The 23,386-nt window shown below is 37.1% G+C and overlaps 2 protein-coding genes across 2 annotated transcripts; both read left to right on the plus strand.

Moving 5' to 3' along the window:
* Positions 1-1,928: 1,928 nt before the first annotated feature.
* macc1 (MET transcriptional regulator MACC1) lies at positions 1,929-7,475 on the plus strand. The gene is made up of 5 exons (XM_081389892.1): positions 1,929-2,107; positions 3,487-3,645; positions 3,905-5,943; positions 6,034-6,222; positions 6,386-7,475. Exons 2-5 carry the CDS (start codon positions 3,528-3,530, stop codon positions 6,587-6,589), a joined length of 2,550 nt encoding a protein of 849 aa, XP_081246018.1. The 5' UTR covers positions 1,929-2,107; positions 3,487-3,527; the 3' UTR covers positions 6,590-7,475.
* An 8,164-nt stretch (positions 7,476-15,639) lies between these two features.
* Positions 15,640-17,260, plus strand: tmem196b (transmembrane protein 196b; the record flags this gene model as incomplete). The annotated part of the gene is made up of 3 exons (XM_081388886.1): positions 15,640-15,804; positions 16,699-16,755; positions 16,985-17,260. The coding sequence occupies 3 exons, from the start codon at positions 15,640-15,642 to the stop codon at positions 17,258-17,260; spliced, it is 498 nt and encodes a 165-aa protein (XP_081245012.1).
* Positions 17,261-23,386: the final 6,126 nt, after the last annotated feature.

The raw sequence follows: 23,386 nt of genomic DNA on the forward strand, positions 1-23,386 counted from the left end.
AAGAAATAATTTGAATATTTGTCTCCTCAGATAGCAAGTCAGCACACTGGTTTGGTGATCTTCTCAAGATTATTAGTGAACCCGCATAAGAAAAAATTCTCTGTGGGAAATTCCTCCCTTTTAAATATGCGTGAACCTGTACAGCAGGTTTCTCATTAAACACAAACGTTTTTCACAATGCAATAACCGTACGTTTATGTTTTGATAAAGAAGAAAGTTTACTTCTATGCAGGGTTACATACAAGACTAATGGTATTTAAGGAAAGGGTTTTACCTTTGTCCTTCAGATATTGCTCAAACAAAAGATTATGAACATTTTGTAATGAGATTTATTTTAGTTTCAAGTGGCAGTAAATATATACTGCAGATTGTACAGAATAAATGAAACTTGGATTCCCACTTTAAAGAAACAACACAATGTCACCTTTGACTGTTTTTTAATGTTATGTAACGATATCTATTTTTTGATCAACATCAGGTGCCATGCTCAAGAAATAAAGACATTCTTTCTCAGGACATTCCGGCTCATCTGATCACCTGAAGCTCTGGGTGATGGGGGCATGAACTCAAATGACCACAGATGTCAATGTTGAGCATTAGGATTGCATTATCAGTGTAGATCTTAAAATGTTAAGATTGGTCGCCTGGAAGCATGTGATTTTTTAAGATTTTGTATTTTATCTTATTTTCATGGAATAAATGTATCCTAGTTGTGTTAGCATGTGATAGTTTTGCAAGGATTCAGTCTTTTCCCCATGCAGGGACTGTTGAACAGGATATGCAAATAATCAGAACAATGATTTTCATCAGGATGGAATGATAAAGCTGTTTAGCGTACTGTTAAACGCTAAAAATATCACGCAAGTGAACTTTTTTTCAAATGGGTCAAAATAGAATGCAAATGTTTGGTTTAGGTTACATTTTCTGAAATAAAATATTTTGAAATAATGAACTGAAATTTATTTATAAACATTTATTAAAAGGTTAATTTCAATAAAACATTTGAATGCATTTGTCTTATGAACGAACATGATTTGATTTGATTTGATTTGATTTGAATTTGAATTCATTGAATTCATAGCTGAACTAACTAAAGTTAACCACTAGAGGGTGGTCACTGACATTTAAAGGAATAGATCACTTCAAAATTAAAATTTTGTTATCATTTACTCACCCTCAAGAACTCACCCCATTGACTTGCATGGAAGGAAAAAAAACTATTATTGAACTATTCCTTTAGTTAATGAGTCAATAGCAGACCTGCTGAAATATACTTGTGATTTTTATGTTACAGTACTCATTATTAATGAGATATTATAGGCTATGGCAAAAAAAAAAAAAAAAACTTGATGTTTGAGCACACAGATTTTTGGATAAACTGCACTTTCAACATGACATTAAAAATTCATAATCTAATAAATAAATGAAAAAATAAATAAGTAGTTAACTATGTTATATGTTTATTTTTTCAAGAAAAAAAAACTACCTCTCAATTTTATTAGTGAATAGCCAGAGAGGAAAACTAAAAAAAAAAAAAAAAAATGTTGGTTTAACTTTTTAAGTTTTTTTTTTTTAAGTGAGTAACCTGGTTGCCTTAAAATTTTTGGTTGATCGAAATAAAAAATAAAACATTTTTTTTTTAAACCATATAATCGTATTTGGTGAATTTACATACAGAAGCAAATTTAGGAAGTTTATGAAAAAAAAATCGTTGTGTTTGCTTTGTTAAGACTATTACTAATAAATAAAAATTTCGATATTTCATATTTGGAATTTGAAATGCTGCTGCTGTAGTTTGTTTTATTTTCAAACAGAGACACATTTTTTCCTCTCATGAATTTGCATACCGAAACCACTTTTTCCATGTAGTTTCAGGTGTTGCAACGCTCTGTGTGTGTACATAAAGTGGAGGCTTGTGGGTGGTGGAGTTTGAGAATGACGTTCAGTACACTACGCTCGACTGTTCGGTACTACGTATCCCAGTATGCACTTATCCACTATTCAAGCAGAGAGAGGCACACAGAAGTGTAAGGTGTACAGTTGGTATCACTCCCCGCTGATTAAAAAGTTCGCGTAAGGACTGAGTGGAAAAACTACCATGGTTCAGGTAAGTGTTTTACGTTTCAGCAGTTTTAAAATATTTTTTAGTATTTAGGCTAAACTTGTCCACCAAGACTGCACTAATAAGTAAAAAAAGAGAGGCGTATTTAATTAGTCGACATCAAGTATTTCACGTGTTTTGATTTGATGTGCATGCATATTGTAGGATAGCGTGTCTTGAGTGTCGTCCTAGCGTTTTATTAATCCTTAAATTATTACATGTAAGCTATTTATTTAATAGAGAAACTTGGAGAAGAATAGAACGCTTATGTTTTTAATGTGGGATGACGTTTGCATGCGTTATACAGGACAAACAGGTGTATTGTGACGTGGCTGATGCTGCAGGGCGTGTTAGCGCGTGCTGATTTGAATAGAGAACTCAGCCCTTTACTATACACTGAGACAAGATAGACCTGTTTTCATGCATTGCCACTGCATAATACGCATTTAATGAGTCATTCCCGGAGACAGGACAGAGAGGATACTGGACAGTGATTCAGAGACTCATGACAGAAGAAATTATTCAAAACAACAAGAGAAGTTTCGCTGACTGACTCAATGAGACTCTTTATGAATAAAGTTTGAGTCATTTATTTGTAAACGTCAATTGTTGAATGTTTACTGTTTGAATAAACTGCATAATCCAAATTATTAATATGATTTTTTTGTGAAAACATAAATTGTATGTTATTATGTTCAAAAAGTTTAATGTCAATTTATTTTCTGACTGCAATAGAATGATATAGGTTTCAGTTAGAAGACGATTGAATTCTCTAGCTCTTTACAAAGGCTTATATACTGGTTCAGATCAACAGTTTCCTGAAGAACGTGTAATAAAACAAGCAATTAATTTTCAATAACCATAGGGCAGGCAACTCAAGAACACTATACAGCAAAAATGATATTGATAAGAGAGGTCCTTACTGAACCTTTATTAAAAAAAAAAAAAAGAATATATATATATATATATATATATATATATATATATATATATATATATATATATATATATATATATATATATATATATATATATATAAGAATGTATATCAGATATTTTTATGTTGGATTAGATTAGAAAACTTTATTAATCCCTGTAAGGGGAAAGTCATTTGCCACCGTTGTACATTACAAACAACACAAATAGACAATTAAACATTAAAATCAACAACACAATCAGTCCACAAACACAAACTTCATTAAAAAACCTGACTGCAGTATGAATAAAATACCTTTTAAATTGCTCTGTAGCAAGACATCATTAATCTTCCTCTAAATTAACTTTTAAGTCCACTAAAAGTACAGTGTAGTGGATGACTTTCGTAAGATAGAATATTTTTTTTTTCTTTTCCTTGTTCTCTTAATTTGTTCATTCTTTTTCAATAGCTTTGACATTAGAGACAGACATTTGATCTTGGATATACAAAATGGCAGCCGCAAAGATAAAGTCAAACAGTCGTTCAGGAAATCTGCTTCGGAGTAGATCGGAGGGGACGCTGATAGATATAGATGAGAATGTGACCATCAACAACAACAACCTTCATGGTAATTATGAAGTTCTCTCTCTCTCTCTCTCTCTCTCTCTCTCTCTCTCTCTCTCTCTCTCCACTATTTTATTCAGCCACTGTATTTCCATTGAATTTGTTAAATGTGAATGCCATTTTCAAAATATTTTATTTGCTTCCCAAATATAAGCTACTATGCAAACTAATGTAACTCATAACAAATACATGTATTAGGATTTTTTGAACACATGAGAGTTTCTCAGCTCTCCTGTGACATTTGAAATCTTCTCTTTTCTTAGGGGGTTATGCTTATGAGATTGGAAAAACCTCTGAGTGGCCTGTCATACCGAAAGAAATGGACAATTCAAAACAAACTACCAACCCCTTCTGGAATCAGATGGGCAAGTCAAATCCATTCTTAAATGATATCGTCCACACCAGCACCTACGATTCTGGAGTGTCCATGAAAGAGGATCCCTTATCTCTCTTCGACAGTATTAACGAGGACTCTCTCAGCACATCATCAGATGAAACAAACTTTGCCCATCTTTTAGCACCCAGACAAAACAATTTAAATCGATCTGGGAGGTGGAGAAGTGCTTCGGATATACTTGACAGCCTTGAGAAGGAGGAGGACAAGAGGTCAATGGGACTCAGCTCTCAAGAACCATTCCTGAATCCTGACTTTGAGTGGTTGAAGAATGACAGAGAAGCTTACAAAATGGCTTGGTTAAGTCATAGGCAGCTAACCAGGTCCTGTTTGGATCTTAGTCTAATGAAACAAAGTCTTGGATGGGCCCAGACTCAGGCCACAGACATTCAAATCTGCTGCAAGATTGACCACGCTGGAGGCTCTGTGCAGTTGCCAGACTCCGATATCACTGCTCATGTTCCCCAGGGACACGTCCCACCAGGTGAGATCCAAGAAGTTGGCCTCAAAGTTCTCCTTGATCCTCCCACTGGAATAAACAACAACTACACTACAACTCTGGGCCCTCTTTTAGAGGTCAACCTCAGTAACCACAATGTTTCGGGGGGCATTTCGCTGGAAATGAGAATGGCTGCTAAAGTAAAAAATGATCCGACAAGCCAAGTCTTGACCTCTTTTGTGGGTCTAGTCTCTCAAAGGAAAGAGGGACCTTATCAGAAAATAAAAGACTGTTACATATACAATGATGTGTTACAGATGAAGCTCTTTGATTTAAAACCACACATGTATGTCATAACTGCTGCCGAGGCCACTGTTCTGGAGCAACCTGCAACATCAGTATGGGATTACTTGGATCGCCAAATGACGGTGGCCGTCTATGGTCCCAAGCACATACACCCATCGCTCAAAGTAGTGCTAGTCATATTGAACCATAATAATATTCCACCTAGGCTCCCTTTCTCTGATATCCAGAGGGGTAACAGGAATCTGCCCCCTGTTGTCTTGGAGCTTTGGGGAAAGCATCAGTTCAACCCACAGGGCCTTCAAGATCTTCACATTAATTCTAGAGTGTTGGATCCAAACTTCGAAGTGAAACCGGTGGATCAGAATAAAGAGGTTAAGCAGGAGCAGCTTAAAGCTGGAAAAGTGCTCCATCTACCATTAGATCTGGTCAAGGTTGGTGGAGGTGAATTGAGTCCCTTCAAACTTAGCATTGAGATGAAGGATGCCAATAGTCTCACTTTGGGAGACTTCTATGTCAAATCCCCTGAGGCTGCCCCTCTGCGGTCGGAAAAACACAGCCAAAGGCAGGCAGATCGCCAGAGGGAAGTGACGCCCATTCCAGAGGAATCAATCCCAGAAATCCTCACCCAGAAGTTTCAGGACAGACCTGTAGATTTACATTGGTATGGGGTAGCGATAAAATCGATTCTCAGACAACCGAGAGTGGAATATCTCCTGGAATACTTTAAAGGTGATACAATTGCTTTGCTTTCTAAGGAAACCGTTAGATCTATAGGACAGATGAAGGTTAAGGAATGGTACATCGGCTTTCTTCGAGGAAGAGTCGGCTTGGTGCACTTTAAGAACCTAAAGCTCATAACCAAGGACCAAGTCATCGACTTCACAGGAATTAAGCTCACCACGCCTGTCCTCTTGGATAATATGACAATTCCTTTTAAAAAACTCACCTACATGTACTCTGCTATTCAGACCTTGGTCACGGAGCACGTCAAAGGCTGGAGAACATTTGCTGAGGCTCTTGGTTACTCCGAGGTCTCGGTTGACGGCATCTCTAGGAGACATGCTGAAACTGAGGCAGAGAAGGTGGCCTGTGTTCTAGAAAAGCTGAAGGAAGACTGTCATGCAGAGAAGATTAAGAAAAAGTTCCAGCATGAGCTTATCACTGTATGTATAGTTTTTTTCTGACATACATTTGTGCACAACAATATTTTGAGGAAAACAAGTTGTTTTATTAATTATTTATATTCCCCACAGGGGTTGTTAAAGATGGATGTTCAAGGCGTAGTAGCCCATCTCATCCAGGATATAGTGATTCTGTCCACAGCAGTGGAGCTTGGAGTGCGATGGCGGGAACTAGCCGAGCGACTAGGGAAGCTCTCCAGTGCCCAGATTGCTGCCTACGAGGCACCACACAAAGGGAAAAATGGAGAAGTTAGTGCACAGGTGAGCTAAAACCCAAAAAGAAATCTTCAGAATAAGCTCTGACCCAATCCTAGTCATGTCATGCCATGTCATATCAATATTTAATTATTATATTATTATTTATACAGTCCTAGTCAATCATTTGCCATGTCATATATTTGATTTATTGTTCTTTATTCATTAGTCAATGTGGAAGCCTGCGTATGACTTCCTGTATGCCTGGAGCAAGCGGTATGGGGACGGCTACAGGGATATGATTCAGGACCTTCATCTGGCCCTGGATAAGATGAAGAGCCCAGTGACCAGGCAGTGGAGACAGATTACTGGAGCTCTCATCACTGTCAACTGCATGGAGGTCCTAAGGGCATCTGCCTTCCTCAGAGGTTAGGGGACAACTCTTGAAGCACCTGCACTTCATATTGAGGTGATCATGTTGAGTTCATGCTGATAGCTGTGCCATATTTTTAGATGTCATAAATATCTACATGCATCCATTCTTTGAAAAGTACTGAACATTTGTTACTGCATATACATGTCTGTATATTATATGTGTTTTATTTTATAGACACTTTATTTCATGTTGAATTTACTAAGAAACTTGTGAAAACCTTTGTCTGATTCTTAAAAGACTCTTGAGTTGCTACTAAGTCCCTTATGCAATATTAATGTTTTAAAGGGTTGTTGGTGGAAAAAGAAATAGGTAATTTGTTTGTTAGTTATGATTGAGATGAAAGCTGAAATATATTTTTATTCTAGCTGAACTGCCTCAAGGTCATCAGTTTTCTTTGTTTTACTTAAACAATTTTGCTTGAATTGTAAGTGCCTAAATGAGTATGTTTTAATATTTGAAGCTGTATGTGGAATGTCTGGTAAGTGTTACATGCATTTTGGCTCTCCTGGAATGTGACTCAGTGTATCATCATATCGATAATCCCAGGATATACCGTTATACTATTTAACATCATATATTTGTTACACTTAAGTATATTGCTTGATTCTGGCAAATTGTATTTATCTATTTTTGTATTTTGTGTTTTTCTAGTTGTCTTTTTTAAGTGTGCTAACTACAGTGTTTAAGAGTGAGGGTCCTCCTTGTATCATTGCCAACTTTTCCTGTGTTAGAACCGTCTTAAATCTATTTTGTATTGTTGTATTTTTTAATGCTAATACACTCTGAGATATGTTATAATAATTAAAATATAACCACTTATGTCATGAAGGAGCTCTGTAATAACAGGCAAATATAATAATAATAATAAAAAATGGTTTTAAGTATTTTACTCTCAATTACTTCATTCAATTTTTTTTTAAATATCTCATTTAATTTAAAATGCACAATGGGCAGCATATCATAACTGCACATGACACTATATATGCATTGCATGCTGGCTAGTGTAGTGATGTGAAGCTAAGCCTCACTTCCTTTCACTGATTTAAAGATGATGCCATTATTTTGACACCAATGGGTTCTCCAGTGACCTAAATGTCACAGCTTCATTTACAGTACAGGATACTTATAAAGCTCATTAGCCTTCAGTCATGCTAGCCTCTCTGAACTGTTTCAAAAGGAAGTACAGTCCGTTGCTTAGAGATCTCGGGCGTTCTCAGTCACACATCAGCAAAGTCTCTTAAAATTCCCAACCTTTCCTAAACATGTTAGCTCACCAATGTGTACTTCACCCTTTTCTGTGGTATCTGTTGCATATTTAACTTGCGTGTTTACCAAGGCCTTATCCTGCTAAGAGCTTCATTGTTCAGTGTCACCCTCTAAATGTTCAGCTCAGCTAAGCTGTATTGGCCTTTTACCAAGTCATGATTATGTACTAAAAAATTACGGCATAAAAGCCCAGGAGAAAGTCAAGTATGCTAAAGGAATGGGCTACCATAAAGTCAGTCTTTGAGAAATAGATGCTTTTTGAACTAAGGGATGGTTCATCAAAAACAAAATCATCAATCATTGCTATTCCAAACCTGAATGACTGACTGACTTCTGTGAAACGTAAAAAACGCTGGACGTTCATTGTATGGACAAAAACATTCTTCCTTTGGGTTCTCATTCACGTTTGAGTCGACATGAGGGTGAGTAATCGATGACAGAATTTTCATTTTTGAATGGATGAACAATCTCTTTGATTATGAATGGACAATTACAAACCATCTCACATCTACATGATATTAATGTGATTGATGTCCAAAACTCTGGACTTAATTGAATGGTCTTCTGTCTTACAGCCCACGGGGGCTGTTAGTGTGTTATTTTAGATAACACTGACCCACTACAAATCTCAGCATGCGATGAGGAGGGCCTAGAGCTCTCTGATTGGTTATATAGAGAGAAGTTTGCAAACTGAAGACCAAATTAAGGTCTAAGCAGCACTGACCCAAATAAAAGACAGAGGTTTCTTGAGGAAAGTTCGGTGTACTCATTTTTCACCATACATTTTTTGATTTTTCATAGATTACATAGAAAACATTGTAGTTCACTTTTCATAATTACATACATTTACATACTCTTTTCATTTCATACATTATGAATACTCAACAACTGAATAACTGTATTATAGTTATGCATAACAAACATCATTTACATGATATTCTTACTGTCACTGTCATTTATCACAACTTTTAATTTATTACATCTTTCACCTAGTTTCATGCCTGCATGTGGTTCTTCTTGGTGGGAGAGGTGGCTACTGTTTGGATAGGGGGCAGGAATGACCCGTACCAGACCTGACCAGCCAGAGAACATCTGGGACAAACCATCAGCATTACCTTTAAAGGAGCCACAAAAGGGCTATATAGGAACTATCTGGTGACCCTTGCATTAGTGTCCTTTGCCTTTGAGATCCATTGGAGGGGGTGCGTGAGCGGTCCCCAGAGTAAAGGGCCGGCTGAGGAGGTAGTATCTTAACTTCATGATCAGCGCTTCTTTTTCCACCTCAGCATACCTTGTCTCTGCTGATAATAACTTTCAGCTGATATAGGTCGCTGGATGTTTTGCCAATTTGATGGTTTGAGACAGGACAACTCCCTGCTCCATTTCAGAAGCATCCATCTGCTGGGTGAAGTTCAACAAGAAGTTCACGTAGTCATGAAGACATAAGGTTTCTCTTTCTGCCACTGGGCTCCACTGCACCTTATCTGGCTGTCCCTTCATAGTCAAGTCTGAAAAGGGGCAAGCCAGTGCCTGAGACCCTGCCAACCTCAGAAAGGCACATATATGTTTTTTGGTGGTGGGTTGAGGGCAGTCTCAAACAGCTTTTTTTTCTTTATGGAATCCAAAAACGTCCCGGCCGATGTGGTAAACCAGGTACCGTGTCTCGGAGAGGCACAGGTGGCATTTGTGGGGGTTGGAAGTTAGTCCAGCCGGACGTAGCGCAGACAGCACTTCCCGTAATCGAGATAGATGTTCCTCTCAGCTCTCTGAGTGGACTATGACGTAATTCAAGTAAGCCACAGTGTACTGTTAATGGTTTTATGATCACATCTATAAGCCTCTGGAATGTTGCTGGGGGCCCATGAAGCTCAAAGGGAAGGACCCAGTACTGCCAATGTTTCTACGGAGCATTGAAGGCCATTTTGTCCTTAGCTTGAGGGGAAAGTAGACCTGCCAGTACCCCTTTGGGAGGTCTAAGGTGGAAATATTTCAGGCCCTCCCAAGTTGGTCGATCAGTTTATTCAAATTTCACCAGAGGTTCTTGTTTTTCTGCCGTAATGATGGCAGAGCGGTGCTTCGGTACCCAGTGAATCAGGAGGTAGACATGGTAAATTAGTTCAGCTTTGTTCGGCATGGTAGATTTGTTCTTTACTTTACTAGTTACTAATATATATACATTTTACTAATTAATATGCTCTGATTACGTAACTTACGTTGTTACCCCCAATACTGACTGGTATGTTACTACAAGTTACATATAATAGAACACTAACATTGTCAAAAACCTCAATGATGGTCTAAATTTCTCTTTTTTTCATCCTTTAACGTTTGGTTCTATGCAATTGTACTTCAGCAGGTCTACTAAAAGAGTGGGAGGCCCGGTTAAAGGGATACTTCACTTTAAAATGAAAATTCTGTCATCATCACTCAAGTTGTTTCAAACCTGTATGAATTTATTTATTCTGCTGAACACAAAGGAAGATATTTCCAAGAATGTCAGTAACCAAACAGTTAACTGGTCCCATTGACTTCCATTGTAGGAAAAAAAAATACTATGGAAGTCAAGGGGACCAGTTAACTGTTTGGTTACTGACATTTTTCAAAATGTCTTCCTTTGTGTTCAGCAGAAGAAAGAAATTCATACAGGTTTAAAACAACTTGAGGGGGGAGTATATGATGACAGAATTTTCATTTTAAAGTGAAGTATCCCTTTAAGGCTTGATGAAGCTGGGGATAATAGAGCGTTTTTCAGCATGAGAGCAGTGGAAAACAGCCAGTAACATACAGTAGAAACTGTGCCTTACTGTGCCTTGCCAAAACATCATTAACTGCTCTTTGAATTTTTGGTGAGAAGCCTTAGCTGTTGTTTTCACATTGTATGGAGTTACATCATATTGTCTGGTATGTGAGGAAATGGTACGTTGTGCCCCACAAAGCAGCTTTGCAAGAAAGAAATTTGCAAGAACTGATTTGTTCCATTCTGCAAGCAGCTCACCTTTGGCATCCATTGAGCAATAGAGTAAAGCCAATTCAGCTTTAAGAATTAAGGTCATTACCTACATTGAAATGGGGTAGAATAAAAGTCTTTTATGGAGTTTTGGCTAGTTAGGTGTTCATTATTTAGATCTAAAGGCTAAGCTGAATATTATTTTATAAGCACATGATCCAATAAGCTCCATTAAGAGTTTTCAGTTCTCCCTAAGAATCAAAATTAAAAGACCATCATATTATGGCTGAAAACTTTTCATTATACTTGCCAACCAAAAACAACCCTATTATGCAGTGTATTCATAACATCAACTGCAGGGATTTCTTGGTTGTCATTAATCTTAAGAGTTTTTGAGACTTATTGTTAATGTTCCTTTAAGCTTTTCAGTCAAAAACAGACATGTTCATATTCATCTGTATCATTTTGTATTAGGGGTTTTTGTTCAGACAAAGAAAAAAAAGTCAAAATCAGTGGTTCTTAAACAGGGGGCCATGGACCCCAAGCCGAAGGGGCCTCAAGGTGACTTTAAAGTCCCCCTGTGGTGAACCAAAGACAGTCTCAAAATCCCATTTGGAAATCTGACATCACAAACTAACTTGTAATCATGTGAATGTGTGATCGTCAACGAGTGGATCTCTGAGCTGATGTGAGTGAGTGGACAATTTCCATTCTTATTTGCATATTACAACCGTGATATAGATAGTTGGTAGGTACTAAATGAGGTAAGGGTGTAGAGTTACATTCAAGCTATTTAAGGCATGAAGAATTTTTTTTTTTTCAAGGAAAAAACTTTTAAATATGTAATTTTTGTGATCAAAGATGAGTTTTAAGGGATAAAATTAAAGAATACATGCAAGGATACTTTAAATTATTAAACAATAGACAAAACAACCATTCAAATAATCCAAAACCAATGGTGGTGCTAGACACTTTTGAAAATTATCCCCGTAGTAATATTTTACTGGGGCACAACAGTATTTCACTGGGCCTTGTGCTCCCATATAAATCATTAGGCTTTGTGTCAATGGAAATTACTGTAAGTGATCTGACAATCATTTTCTCTGATAACCCAAGTGAAAAACTTATACAATAAGTTTATTTCATATCTACAAACCATTAACATATTTACTGACATATCACCTGAGACTTACTAAACATTATAATTAAATTGATTTGGTGTACTTCATTATTGCACATTTCTTAATATTAAGCCTAAAATGAGTTTTAATATCACTATTAGTAATAATAGTATGATTGCTAAAAATCAGCCTTTAAATGCAAGATATTTATTAAAGTATACTTGCAATAGTTCCACTTTAGCACAATCAAATATATTTAAATACATATTTAGTTGGACCTCAGCACTACTTCTGGATAATTAAAGTGCATTAAGTACAAAATGAGTTGTTCCAATTTAGCAGACTTTAAGTATATCAATTGCAGGGTATTAAGTAGCCCACATAAATATGTACATGTATCTGAAAGTATACTTAGCATAAAATAAATGTATTTCAAATACATTTGGGTACATTTATTTTTCACTAGGGAATATTTAAGCAGTCAAGTCAGCTGTGTTTTCTATCAGATGTTTAGAATCAGAACTGTAGTTAAGCCAGATACAGTGCTATGCATATGTTTAGACCCATGCTAAAGTTGACTAAAAAGAGGAATAAAAAATCATCTTTTGGAAACTGAACTTAATGCCTTAATTTAAATAATTAGGAAGAAATCCAACCTTTAAGGACACCAATTTTCTTTGTGAATGAATAATGTATCGTAAATAAATAAATGTTCTTCCTTAAAATACAGGGTGCATAAGTTTGGACACCCCTATGTTAAATTCCCATAGAGGCAGGCAGATTTTTATTTTTAAGTTTTTTTTTTTTTTTTTTTTTTAGGATACTATGCATCCTGATAAAGTTCCCTTGGCCTTTGGTATTAAAATAGCCCCACATCATCACATAGCCTTCACCATACCTAGAGATTGGCATGGGGTACTTTCCATAAGATCATCTCTCAATGCAAATCAAACAAGCTATTAGGCTAACTGAAATAAAACCATGCCAATCTCTAGGTATAGTGAAGGGTGTGTGATGATGTGGGGCTATTTTAATTCCAAAGGCCAAGGGAACTTTATCAGGATGCATAGTATCCTAAAATATATATATATATATATATTTAAAAATAAAAATCTGCCTGCCTCTATGGGAATTTAACATAGGGGTGTCCAAACTTATGCACCCTGTATTTTAAGGAAGAACATTTATTTATTTACGATACATTATTCATTCACAAAGAAAATTGGTGTCCTTAAAGGTTGGACTTTTCCTAATTTTTTAAATTAAGGCATTAAGTTCAGTTTCCAAAAGATGATTTTTTATTCCTCTTTTTAGTCAACTTTAGTATGGGTGTCTAAACTTATGCATAGCACTGTATATAATCAAATAAATCACTCTTTTGATCTAATCGGTCAAACACTTTTGCAAAAGGGTTTTTTTGTGATTCAGTTTGATTCACTTGCACACTAAATCACTTGCAGGATTGGATGGATGAAAGGCTATAAACGCCCCTAGCCAAAACTATCAAAATATTTCTTATTTTAATTCACCCCCCTCAACAATGAGGTATTGAAAAAAATGTGTGATATATTAGGGAGCTTGAAAGACAGGATTTCTAGACCTGAAAAGTCATTAAATTAATAAAATCATAAAACTTCAAGAAGATGTTTAAAGTGAATATAGTTATGCCACTATAAAAAAATGTTAAATAAAACAAATATTAGCCAACATTTGACAAGAAAATACTAGCCTATATAAAATATTCTACTTAAAAATGTCATGTTTTATTCAATGTGTTACTTGCCATTTCTTTTTGTGAAATTTACAAGCAATTTTAAAGTGAAAACTGTTTCCAAGTATTGTGTGGGCAAGATGTGTATGTTCATCCAGTTTAGAACTTTCAAGGCAAGTTAATGAGGAAAAACAAGGGTAATGACCGGAAAACATACTGGCTTCACACTTCAGAGGCACAAACAGGGAAAACAGGCTTCACATTGCACTGCTTCAAAACAGTGACCTCCTATGTAGTGTTATTGTTTCTTTCCTGAAATGTGGCTATATGTCACCATAAAGCAAAATTAAAATGTTTTTATAATGCCGTTATTTAAAAAGCTGAATAACATTGAATGAACTGCACTGTATCATTTATCCAGCTACATTTTTAGCCATGCGTGCTTCGTCTTAAAAATACAGTGGACCAATTTAACACATTTTAATGAAGGTTTTCAGGCGGAGAGATCTCATCCTGTGCTGCAGATCTCAGAGAGTGAGTGAGAAATGCCTGGAGGTAGATCAGCACAGAGCGGCCATACTCGGCAGTGTCAGAGTCCCTTTTTTCATGAGCACTGAGGCACATCGAACTGAGATTAATGGGATGTGACTGGCTTTATCGCAGGACCCTTTCACCGGTTCACGTGGAGAGGGTGGCCGAGCAGTGTTACACTCACTGAGGGGCATCTGAACACATCAGCGTAGATAGTGGGCCATGTCTCTGGAGTTTATGTAATGATGAAAGATAAAAATAGATCTTTTTCACCCCTCACCGAGCTATTTCAGAGTCATGGCTGTCATAATACATTTGTTAAACTAAATTAATACTAATTTTGTCAGATAGAAACAGCGAGGAAGTCACTTCCAGCAGTTATGTTGCTATTAAGGGACTAAGAAGGTAAAGTTACTGAATTATTCAAATATTTAGACTTAAAAGTTAACCAGTTTTGGACCCCATTGACTTTCATTGTATAGGCAAAAATTGTTGGAACGACATGAGGGTGAGTAGTTCATGAAAGAATTTTCATTTTTGGGTGAACTAACCCTTTAAAGGCATAGTTAACCCAAAAATTTAAATTCTGTTACTCGCCCTTAAGTAGTTCCAAACCCATAAGACTTTTGTTCATCTTTTTAGTTTTATTATTTTTTTATCTGAGAGCTTTCAGAGCTGCTTTGTTTGTGCAAAAAAACAACTTTATTTACGAAATTTCAATCTCCAGCAAGCATTTACGAGAGCACCACGACGCATGTTGTGTTGATTCGAGAGCAGTTGCGTAAACGTGCATTGGAGATTAATATTTGGTAAATAAAGTGGTAAATTATTATTATTATTTTTTTTTTTTTGCATGAACAAAGCACTTGCATCGCTTCATAAAATAGAGGTTAAACCACTGGAGTCACATGGATTACTTTAATGATGTCTTTACTACCTTTCTGGGGCTTGGAAGTGGTAGTTGCGTAGGCTGTCAATGGAGGGACAGAAAGCTCTCAGATTTCATTAAAAAGATCTTCATGTTCCGAAGATGAACGAAGGTCTCACAGGTTTGGAGCGACATGAGGGTGAGCAATTAATGGCAGAATTTTCATTTTTGGGTGAACTAAACCTTTAAGTACTCATTTTTAATAATATGTCTTCAGGGAAGTAGGCTGCTATAAGGCTGTGTGTCTTTATCGTATGTGTGTTAAAGATCAGGCAGTCATGTGACCAACATGTCCAACTGCGTATAAGAGTTCTGAAATCAGAGAAACATGCATTTATATGCAGTGAAAAGCAGGAGCAGCGCACAGATTTGAGCTTTTTAGGAGACAAAACTGACACCTGAGTTAAAAACTTTAAACGAAACAGTTTTTCTTAAAGCTGGAATGTGTAGTAGAAGATCTGTAATAGCTGGTTGGCGAGGTGAGAGAGGGATTTTCTCCCTCTGACTTTTTCTCACAGTCTGAGGAATGATGCCCGGAGGAGCATGTGCACCAAGCAAGCGCATCTTTGGAGTTTGCTGGTCCTCTCTGTCTTTCATATGGGACTCGGGGTGTCCTGCATCTCTCTGGGCGTGCTGGGGATCAAACAAGCCCTGTGGCCGCAGAAGAGCCAAACCTCCTTTTATACACCGGTATGGAGTGGCGTGTGTGTAAGTTATAGATTGTTCATTTATCTTCTGCATGGGATTAATATACTATATGACTATATTTGAATCTGAATGATAAAATGAACATTTTAAATGCAGATAAAACGGTGAATTCTTATCTTGTGTGCTGATTTTTACTCAATTAATGTGATTTCTACCACTTTTTTCTCTTAAACCTGATATTATTATAGCTTTGAAGTACTACAAATCAACATATATTATATTATATTATTATCAGTTTGCATAAAGGATATTATGTTGTTATATTTTTCTGCCAAATACTTACATTTATTAACATCTGTTTAATTGCTGTTAATCATTTATTCAATTATAATCATTCACATGATTATTATATTAATTTATTGATATGTATTTCACCCTGTGGTGAAAATGTTGTTTATATGTGGTGTTTTTAATATAAACAAATCATGTGCAAATTCATCAGTCAACACCATAGAGTCGTTCAGGTATGACGTCAGAAACCAGAAGACTTATCCGCCCCTGGTTCCCTTGGGATTTTCCAATGGGGGAACTTGATACTTTGATGTTTTGCTCTAGTAAACTGAAGGCATGAATAAATAATTTTTCACAGGAAATATAAACATTTAAATATGTCATTTTGATTATCAATGATGAGTTTTAAGGGATACAATTATTGACTGCAGGGGGACTTTAAATAAAGTTTATTATATTACATTATGAATTTTATTTAAACACTTTTCTCTTTTTTTATTTACTTTAAATTCTTTAACTAATCTTATTTTTAAGTATGGAGTTAATTGGACTGATTTTTAACTTTACGATTTCCAGTTTGCAACTAAAATATGATATCCAGAATGTGTAATATGAAACTGTACTAGAATTTAGATATTCAGTAAAAGATCTCTGTTTTTTCAGTTTCTTGTCTGTGGACTATGTGGGATACTGTGTGCGAAGAAGAGAACTGGACCAACTGTAAGAGGATATTGACACACATCGCAACAAAAGAAACACTTCTTATCTAATCTACTGTATATACACACATTGACAGAGATAGCCACTGTAAGCCGACATCAGCTTGTAAACATTGTCTGTAATCCCTGCTTTATCACTCTCATGATACACTATCATGTAAAACAAAACTTTAATAATGCTGTGTAATTACTGTTATCTCATTGTTGTTTTGTTCCGCCTCGCATCACAGATGATCCTGTTTTCAGCCTGTTGCATCTGTGGACTTATTGGGGGAATTCTCAACGTCCAGTTTGTGCGAGCGATGGTGAAACGGGCGGACAGCCTGTACTCTCTGCACCTGTCCTTCCTCTGCCTGGCCAGCCTGGGCATCTTGAGCTGCACTCTCTCCACCTGGCTCACCTGCAAACTCGCTAGCAGTGAACAGAAAAGGCTGTTTCTGGAAAGGGATCTGTCCCTGCATCACTCCGTGGAGATGGGCGAGAAGGTGATGGCGGTGTGCGGGTGAACTATCTAGGGACTGTGAGATCTAGTTTGCTTTTATTGTTAAATGTAAAAAAGTGCAGATTTGGTTTGTAGAATCAAAGACCCTTAGAGACAACAAGTCGTTTCACTCGGCGGCCATCTTTAAAACGTCTCTCGGGCAGCTCTGATCCCTTTGAATGAGGAAACATCAAATTCTCCAAAGTTGTTCACCAAACTTACGGTTAAATTTCACATTTGAAATCTGACAACAATCCTAAATGCACAAATCATGACAAAAAAAAAAAAAAATTTCAGGTGCAGTCATAAGTGCGTTTGTATCCGAAATCGCATACCCTCTTGAGAGTAGGCACTTATTTTGAATAAGTAATTACTTCACGACTGTTCATTACAGTATGAGTGTGTGCAGTATGAATGTAATTTGAACGTATTACATTTGCCATGTTGTCATTATCATGTGACCACCAGCTTCAGTTGCGTCGCTTCACTGTCATTAATCCTCTCCCATTGCCTCATGGGATATAAAGTGTCTATCGTATACACACTTCAGAATCTCACCGGAAGAAGTACGTCATCCGGGTACTTTTTGCGTACTCTTTTATGAGTACTGTAGCAACTCTTTCTATAGCAACCGGAGCTTCTAACGGCAGCTGCAGTGACACAATGACTTTATCAATTGGCGATTGGCTCTTTTATTTAGAAGGCGGGACTTATTCCACCATATTGCGCATTGCACTTTCTCCTAGTGCACCGTCTTTGTAGTCTATATAAGTCTTTGGTAGAATTACTTAGTTTCAAGTTAAGTCATGATTGTTTGTCTTTCATAAGATAGGAGCTGTTCTGTTTCGATTAGTTATAAAAATAAATCCTGGAATACGACCATTCTTAAAGGGATACTTCACCGATTAGCATTAAGCTTTGTATCAGTAGAAACCCGGAAGTATTTTCGAATGACCGTGCTTCCCTCCCTCATGTCCCCCAGAGACGAGAGATCTCTGTATTGAGTGTCTGAAAAAAAAAAAACTCTGATGATGCAAAAAACGGCATTTTGCGTCATCGGTCAACCCGCCCATAGGGGGTGGGATCTCGCGATAAAACCAAGGGTGTAGATTTGGTTTGAACAATGGGGGTGTTGAAGTTTGGGTCTGCATATTTTTCATGTGATCGTGGTATAAATATTGGGGGGGTTGTAATGCATAGATTTAAATATTGAGGGGGTTATCTCCCCCCCAACCCCCCCACAAACTACGCCCCTGGATAAAACGGTGTCTTTTCTGTTCGAGTCAACTAGAAGCCTAGTTGTATCATTTTTTCTGATACTGCCCTCTGTAACCGGTAGGCGTGGCTTCGGAGTGGCCTCGTATAGGGCAGCAAAGCAAGTGCATTCTGGGAGTTGTTGTCTTTTAATCCACATGAGCCAAAAATAAATTTTCTGGCTTTTCTCAGTCTAGAAGGCACCAACTCCTAAAATAATTTCAAATTTCTACTACATAAATGACCCAATTTAAATACACATTCAACTTTCCAGTGGTGAAATATCCCTTTAAGGATTTGGTTTTGTGGCATGAATAACATTAACATAATGTTTAGTAGCATCTTTGGTAGGTCAGTCTACTTTATTCCTGGTTTGACAATCATGCAATTAGCCTACATTCCAGACATATTTTAACTGTCACTGGATGAAGACTTAGGCGTGATGGTGTCAGTTTGCAATGCCGAAGACTTCAATATGTCAAACCATCGAAAGGTTAAAAGGTCAGGTATTAGGTATTTTAATGTTAACCTTGTAAAGCATGACATGTGAAATAGGCTAGTAGTTAGAGAAATCTTTTGCCCAAACTGTGCAAAAATATGCAGTTTAGTAAAGTTGCTGATATTTATTTGGCGAAAAATGGAGATGAAATTTTTATAGCTTGTAATGGAAATCAATGAGATCTTAACAATATAGCAGTTTACTTCCATAAATGCATATAAATATTAATTGTCACTCTATATCTCTATAGGCCTATGTCTTAGTTTCAAAAATACTAAAAGGCATTTTACTTGCAAAAAAGCACACACTATCAATAAGACGACTGAAGACAAATAGTAGATTGTGTAGCCTACAACACAGTTTTTATCATGTCTGTAATTTAGAGAAATTTGTGTATTGATACAATGGACTTCATATGGTTAAAAAAAGCAGCATAGGCAAACTCTTTGTGTGTGTTTATGTGGGAGGGAGAGAAAGAGGAAGTGATCACACTGACTGTTTTCTCTGGCCTGTCAGGAAGTTCCAGTGTAGCATGCTACGCACAACAGGAGCACCTCACTACCGTAAAGCTTCCAACCTTCGGATCTGCATCCAATAACCAGGCTGTGTTCAAAGCACATGCAAAATCGCTGATCAAGGATTTGGTACTCTGGCTACTGAATGCCAAAAAGCAAAAATATTGCAGTCACAGAAGTAAAATCCAATGCTGTTAACCTGTTATTTAATAACTAAGGAGGACAAGCAAGCATGCCGGTCAGTGACCCTGTGAATGGCTGCTAATATTCGGAATTTACAATACAACAGCGACATCTGCTGGTGAAACGTGTGTCAGCACCCGAGTGGAGCACGATTCACGAAGTAGGCTACCTTTAACAGCAGAAGAAAGCAATCAGGGATTACTGAAGATCTACAGGTATTTACAGACAGTGTTCGAACTACATAATGACTTTCAGGGCAGAAGACTTTTACCTAAAGCGCTCGAGCGTAGTAGCCTAGCCTACTGTTACGTTCTGGCGTCATCGACTTATCGAACTTTTATAATTACTGACACGTTTGAAATCTCTGTTTAAACCATATAAAGGGAATATGTGCTTTTACCTTTTGTTTTGACCCATTTCCCTTCATGCCAAGACCATCAAGAAATTGACCTTTATAATTGGCTTTAGCCTATAGCCTAGCTACAGTGTTTCTGTTTAGCTTCAGTTTTATGGACTCAGAGATAAATACAATTAGGGCTAAGTGAATCGAAGCATACAACATACTAGATATCTATGCAAATAAATATTTTTAAACAAAATATGTTGTTTTTTTTTCTGCCCACGAAACCTTATAATTTCTCAATTAAAGAGTTTAGTAAGGGCCTACAAATTAATGACCTTTACTTAAATCAATGATCACACTTGTTATGATTCCTGTCTTGTGTGGAATTTTGTCATTTCCTGTCCTGTACCATGTTTTGTAGTCCCTTGTAGTTTTTCTTGTTTATTAGGCTCCCCAGGTGTTTCTGATTAGCCACGCCCCCTTGTTATCTTGTTTAGCTTGTTAGTCTCTGTATTTAAACCCTGTGTCTTGTTTCAGTGTTTGTGGGTTCTTGACTTTGTAATGTTCCATGTTCCAGTGAATTCTGATGTGGAGTGCCCTCAGGTGGCTCTCAAGAGCACTCCAGCTGATGACCGTTACAACATTGATCATTATTATTAGATAATATATTATTATAGCCTAATAATTTTTTTTTTTTTTTTTACACATCATTCATTAATTTAGTACACCCCGAAAAATTTCAACTGTTTGGTTATCCATTTTCTTCAAAATATATTACATTTTTTAGTGACGTGACGTGTAGCCAAAGTATGGTGTCCCATATTTGGAACACACACACACAGACGGAGCAGTGGAATATCTTCTTTCTGCGTTCAGTAGAAGAAAGAAATTCATAGAGGTTTGGAACAACAACAACAACAAGGAATTTAAATTTTCAGTTGAACTGTCCCTTTAAGAGGCATCACATAACAGCGATACACTACTGGACATATCAATAAAATCCTTTCTCCTTTCAACAATGGGCCCCATGACAGGTTAAATATCTGAATGCTTTCTCTGTGAGGATCCTAGAGGGCGCTGTTCCCTATAACTCAACCCCTGCTGCCCCCTTACTCCCTTCTTCCACTTTGTGTCTCTGAAGCTGACAGCTTGTGAACCATTCACAAATCATGGTTATGAACAGAAGCATTCCTTTGTCCTCTGGGTATATAGGGCTTCATTTGGTCCGTTCCCATGATATATGCTGAGGGCAAGAAGTCATTTAACACACAATTTATTACCTTCCTGATTTATAACCCATGTAAAAGATATGTGGTCTCTCCACTTCCCTCTTTACTCTTTGAATACCCTCTAATAATTTTGTGACTGATGATGTGAATAAGGAAGAAAGTATAATCATTATACAGATAAGAAAACAAATGCAAGGCTTGCCTTTTCCTTGACCTAGACCAGGGGTTCTCAATCCTGGTCCTCGAGGGCCACTTTCCTGCAGAGTTTAGCTCCAACCTTGATCAAACTCACCTGCCTTTAGCTCTCTAGTAAACCTGAAGAGCTTAATTAGCTGGTTCAGGTGTGTTTGATTAGGGTTGGAGCTAAACTGCAGGAAAGTGGCCCTCGAGGACCAGGATTGAGAACCCCTGGTCTAGACGATCTTGGTCATCCATAAGCACATCCATAAAATGTCTGCATTGTTTTTGAAGCTCATTTAGACATCAAGGGTTTTTCAGGTAAAGTTGATCGCTTTTTTAAGTAAGAAATAATACAGACATTGAATAATCAAAGGTAAAATAAAACACTGCATATCTTCACTGTATGGATTACCGGTAAATATAGTTTGTTCTTTATTAAAGCTACTAAAGTTATTCAGTCAAGTTAGTGGTTCTCTTTTTTTTTCTTTTGTTGTTTGATTAATATTAAGGACACAGACAAAAGCAGAATATAAGGCTGCTGTCACTTTAAAGGAGAACTCCGGTCAATTTTAACATTGTTTGTTTAACATTGTTACAATTTTTGTAAATTTGGAGTGCTGTCAAAACAGAGAACAACGACAAAAATCGGTGTTGCCTACACCATGTTATCCTCTTTTTAAAATTTGCACCCTGTTGACTTCAATGGGGCAAGTTTTAAACCTGCTTTTAGCCTCTTAACATCCTTGATGTGTCATTACAAGTGCCCAGCTAATGTGAGTGATTCCTTCAGAGTGATCACAGGTGAATCTGACTGCAGTAGCTGTGAAAGATATGAATAAAAATGATGTTATTTAAGCCAGCGCACATACCTGTATTTACATCCTGTTTTCGGTCGAAGTCATCATTTTTTCATCATTTTTATTCATATCTTTCACATCTACTGCAGTCAGATTCACCCGTGATCACTCTGAAGGAATCACTCACATTAGCTGGGCACTTGTAATGACACATCAAGGATGTTAAGAGGCTAAAAGCAGGTTTAAAACTTGCCCCATTGAAGTCAACAGGGTGCAAATTTTAAAAATGAGCTCAATGTTAAAATTGCCCGGAGTTCTCCTTTAAGAGCTGCATATATCCAATATATTGTAACTCATGCGTTTTATGTTATGTTCATTTAAGACATTTGACAGTTCGAGCACAATAAGCCGCCAAAGAGAACTGAATAAGGTATTGCATGATGTCTGAGGGTGTCAGCTTTGGGTGTGTGTCAGTCAGCACGAGCTCTGCACAAAGCCACCCGAGTTCGAGTCTCGGCTCGAGGTTCAGGCTTGTCAAGCCAGTTTGTGAACAAACTTTAGCCTCAAATTGTGGCATCTTGCAAAGCATTCCCATCTCTTGTGTTTTTATTAATGACATAATCAGCGATTATTTATATAATGCAATCAAACTGACTCTTGGCCTCTAGTATATATCGTCACTTTTATGCCATCTTTCATGGTACGAAAGGTTTGTACATTATCATTAAAAAGCAATTTCTCTATAGAGAAAACGAATGGGATTTTCCGACGATTTGACTTTGTTCCCTACATCTCACTAACATTTTAAAACTTCCCCCATTTTATCTTAGATAAACATAAACACACCCTGTTTAGATGGAAACTATTTTATGGATAGTTATCAGAGGACGACTTGCTCAATCAGCTGGAACAATGTTTCTTTAAATCAGTCAGTTTGTTTCTCTTGCTGGTCGCTTTCCACATTCGCTCGTCTGGATGAGCGGCGACCTTGTTCCACTGACTCATGCGAGCAGAGTTTGTGACTCACAGTTGGCGGTGTCTGAGGGATGAGCTGTGTAAATCATCTCTGTTCTTCTCCCCTCCCAGAGCCACCGAGAACTTGGGGTAACCTGGACCAGTGGGACGTTCTCTCCATAATTGCCTCTCTGAGC

The sequence above is a fragment of the Scardinius erythrophthalmus genome (assembly GCF_964197995.2).
Source record: "Scardinius erythrophthalmus genome assembly, chromosome: 16".
Classification (NCBI taxonomy): domain Eukaryota; kingdom Metazoa; phylum Chordata; class Actinopteri; order Cypriniformes; family Leuciscidae; genus Scardinius; species Scardinius erythrophthalmus.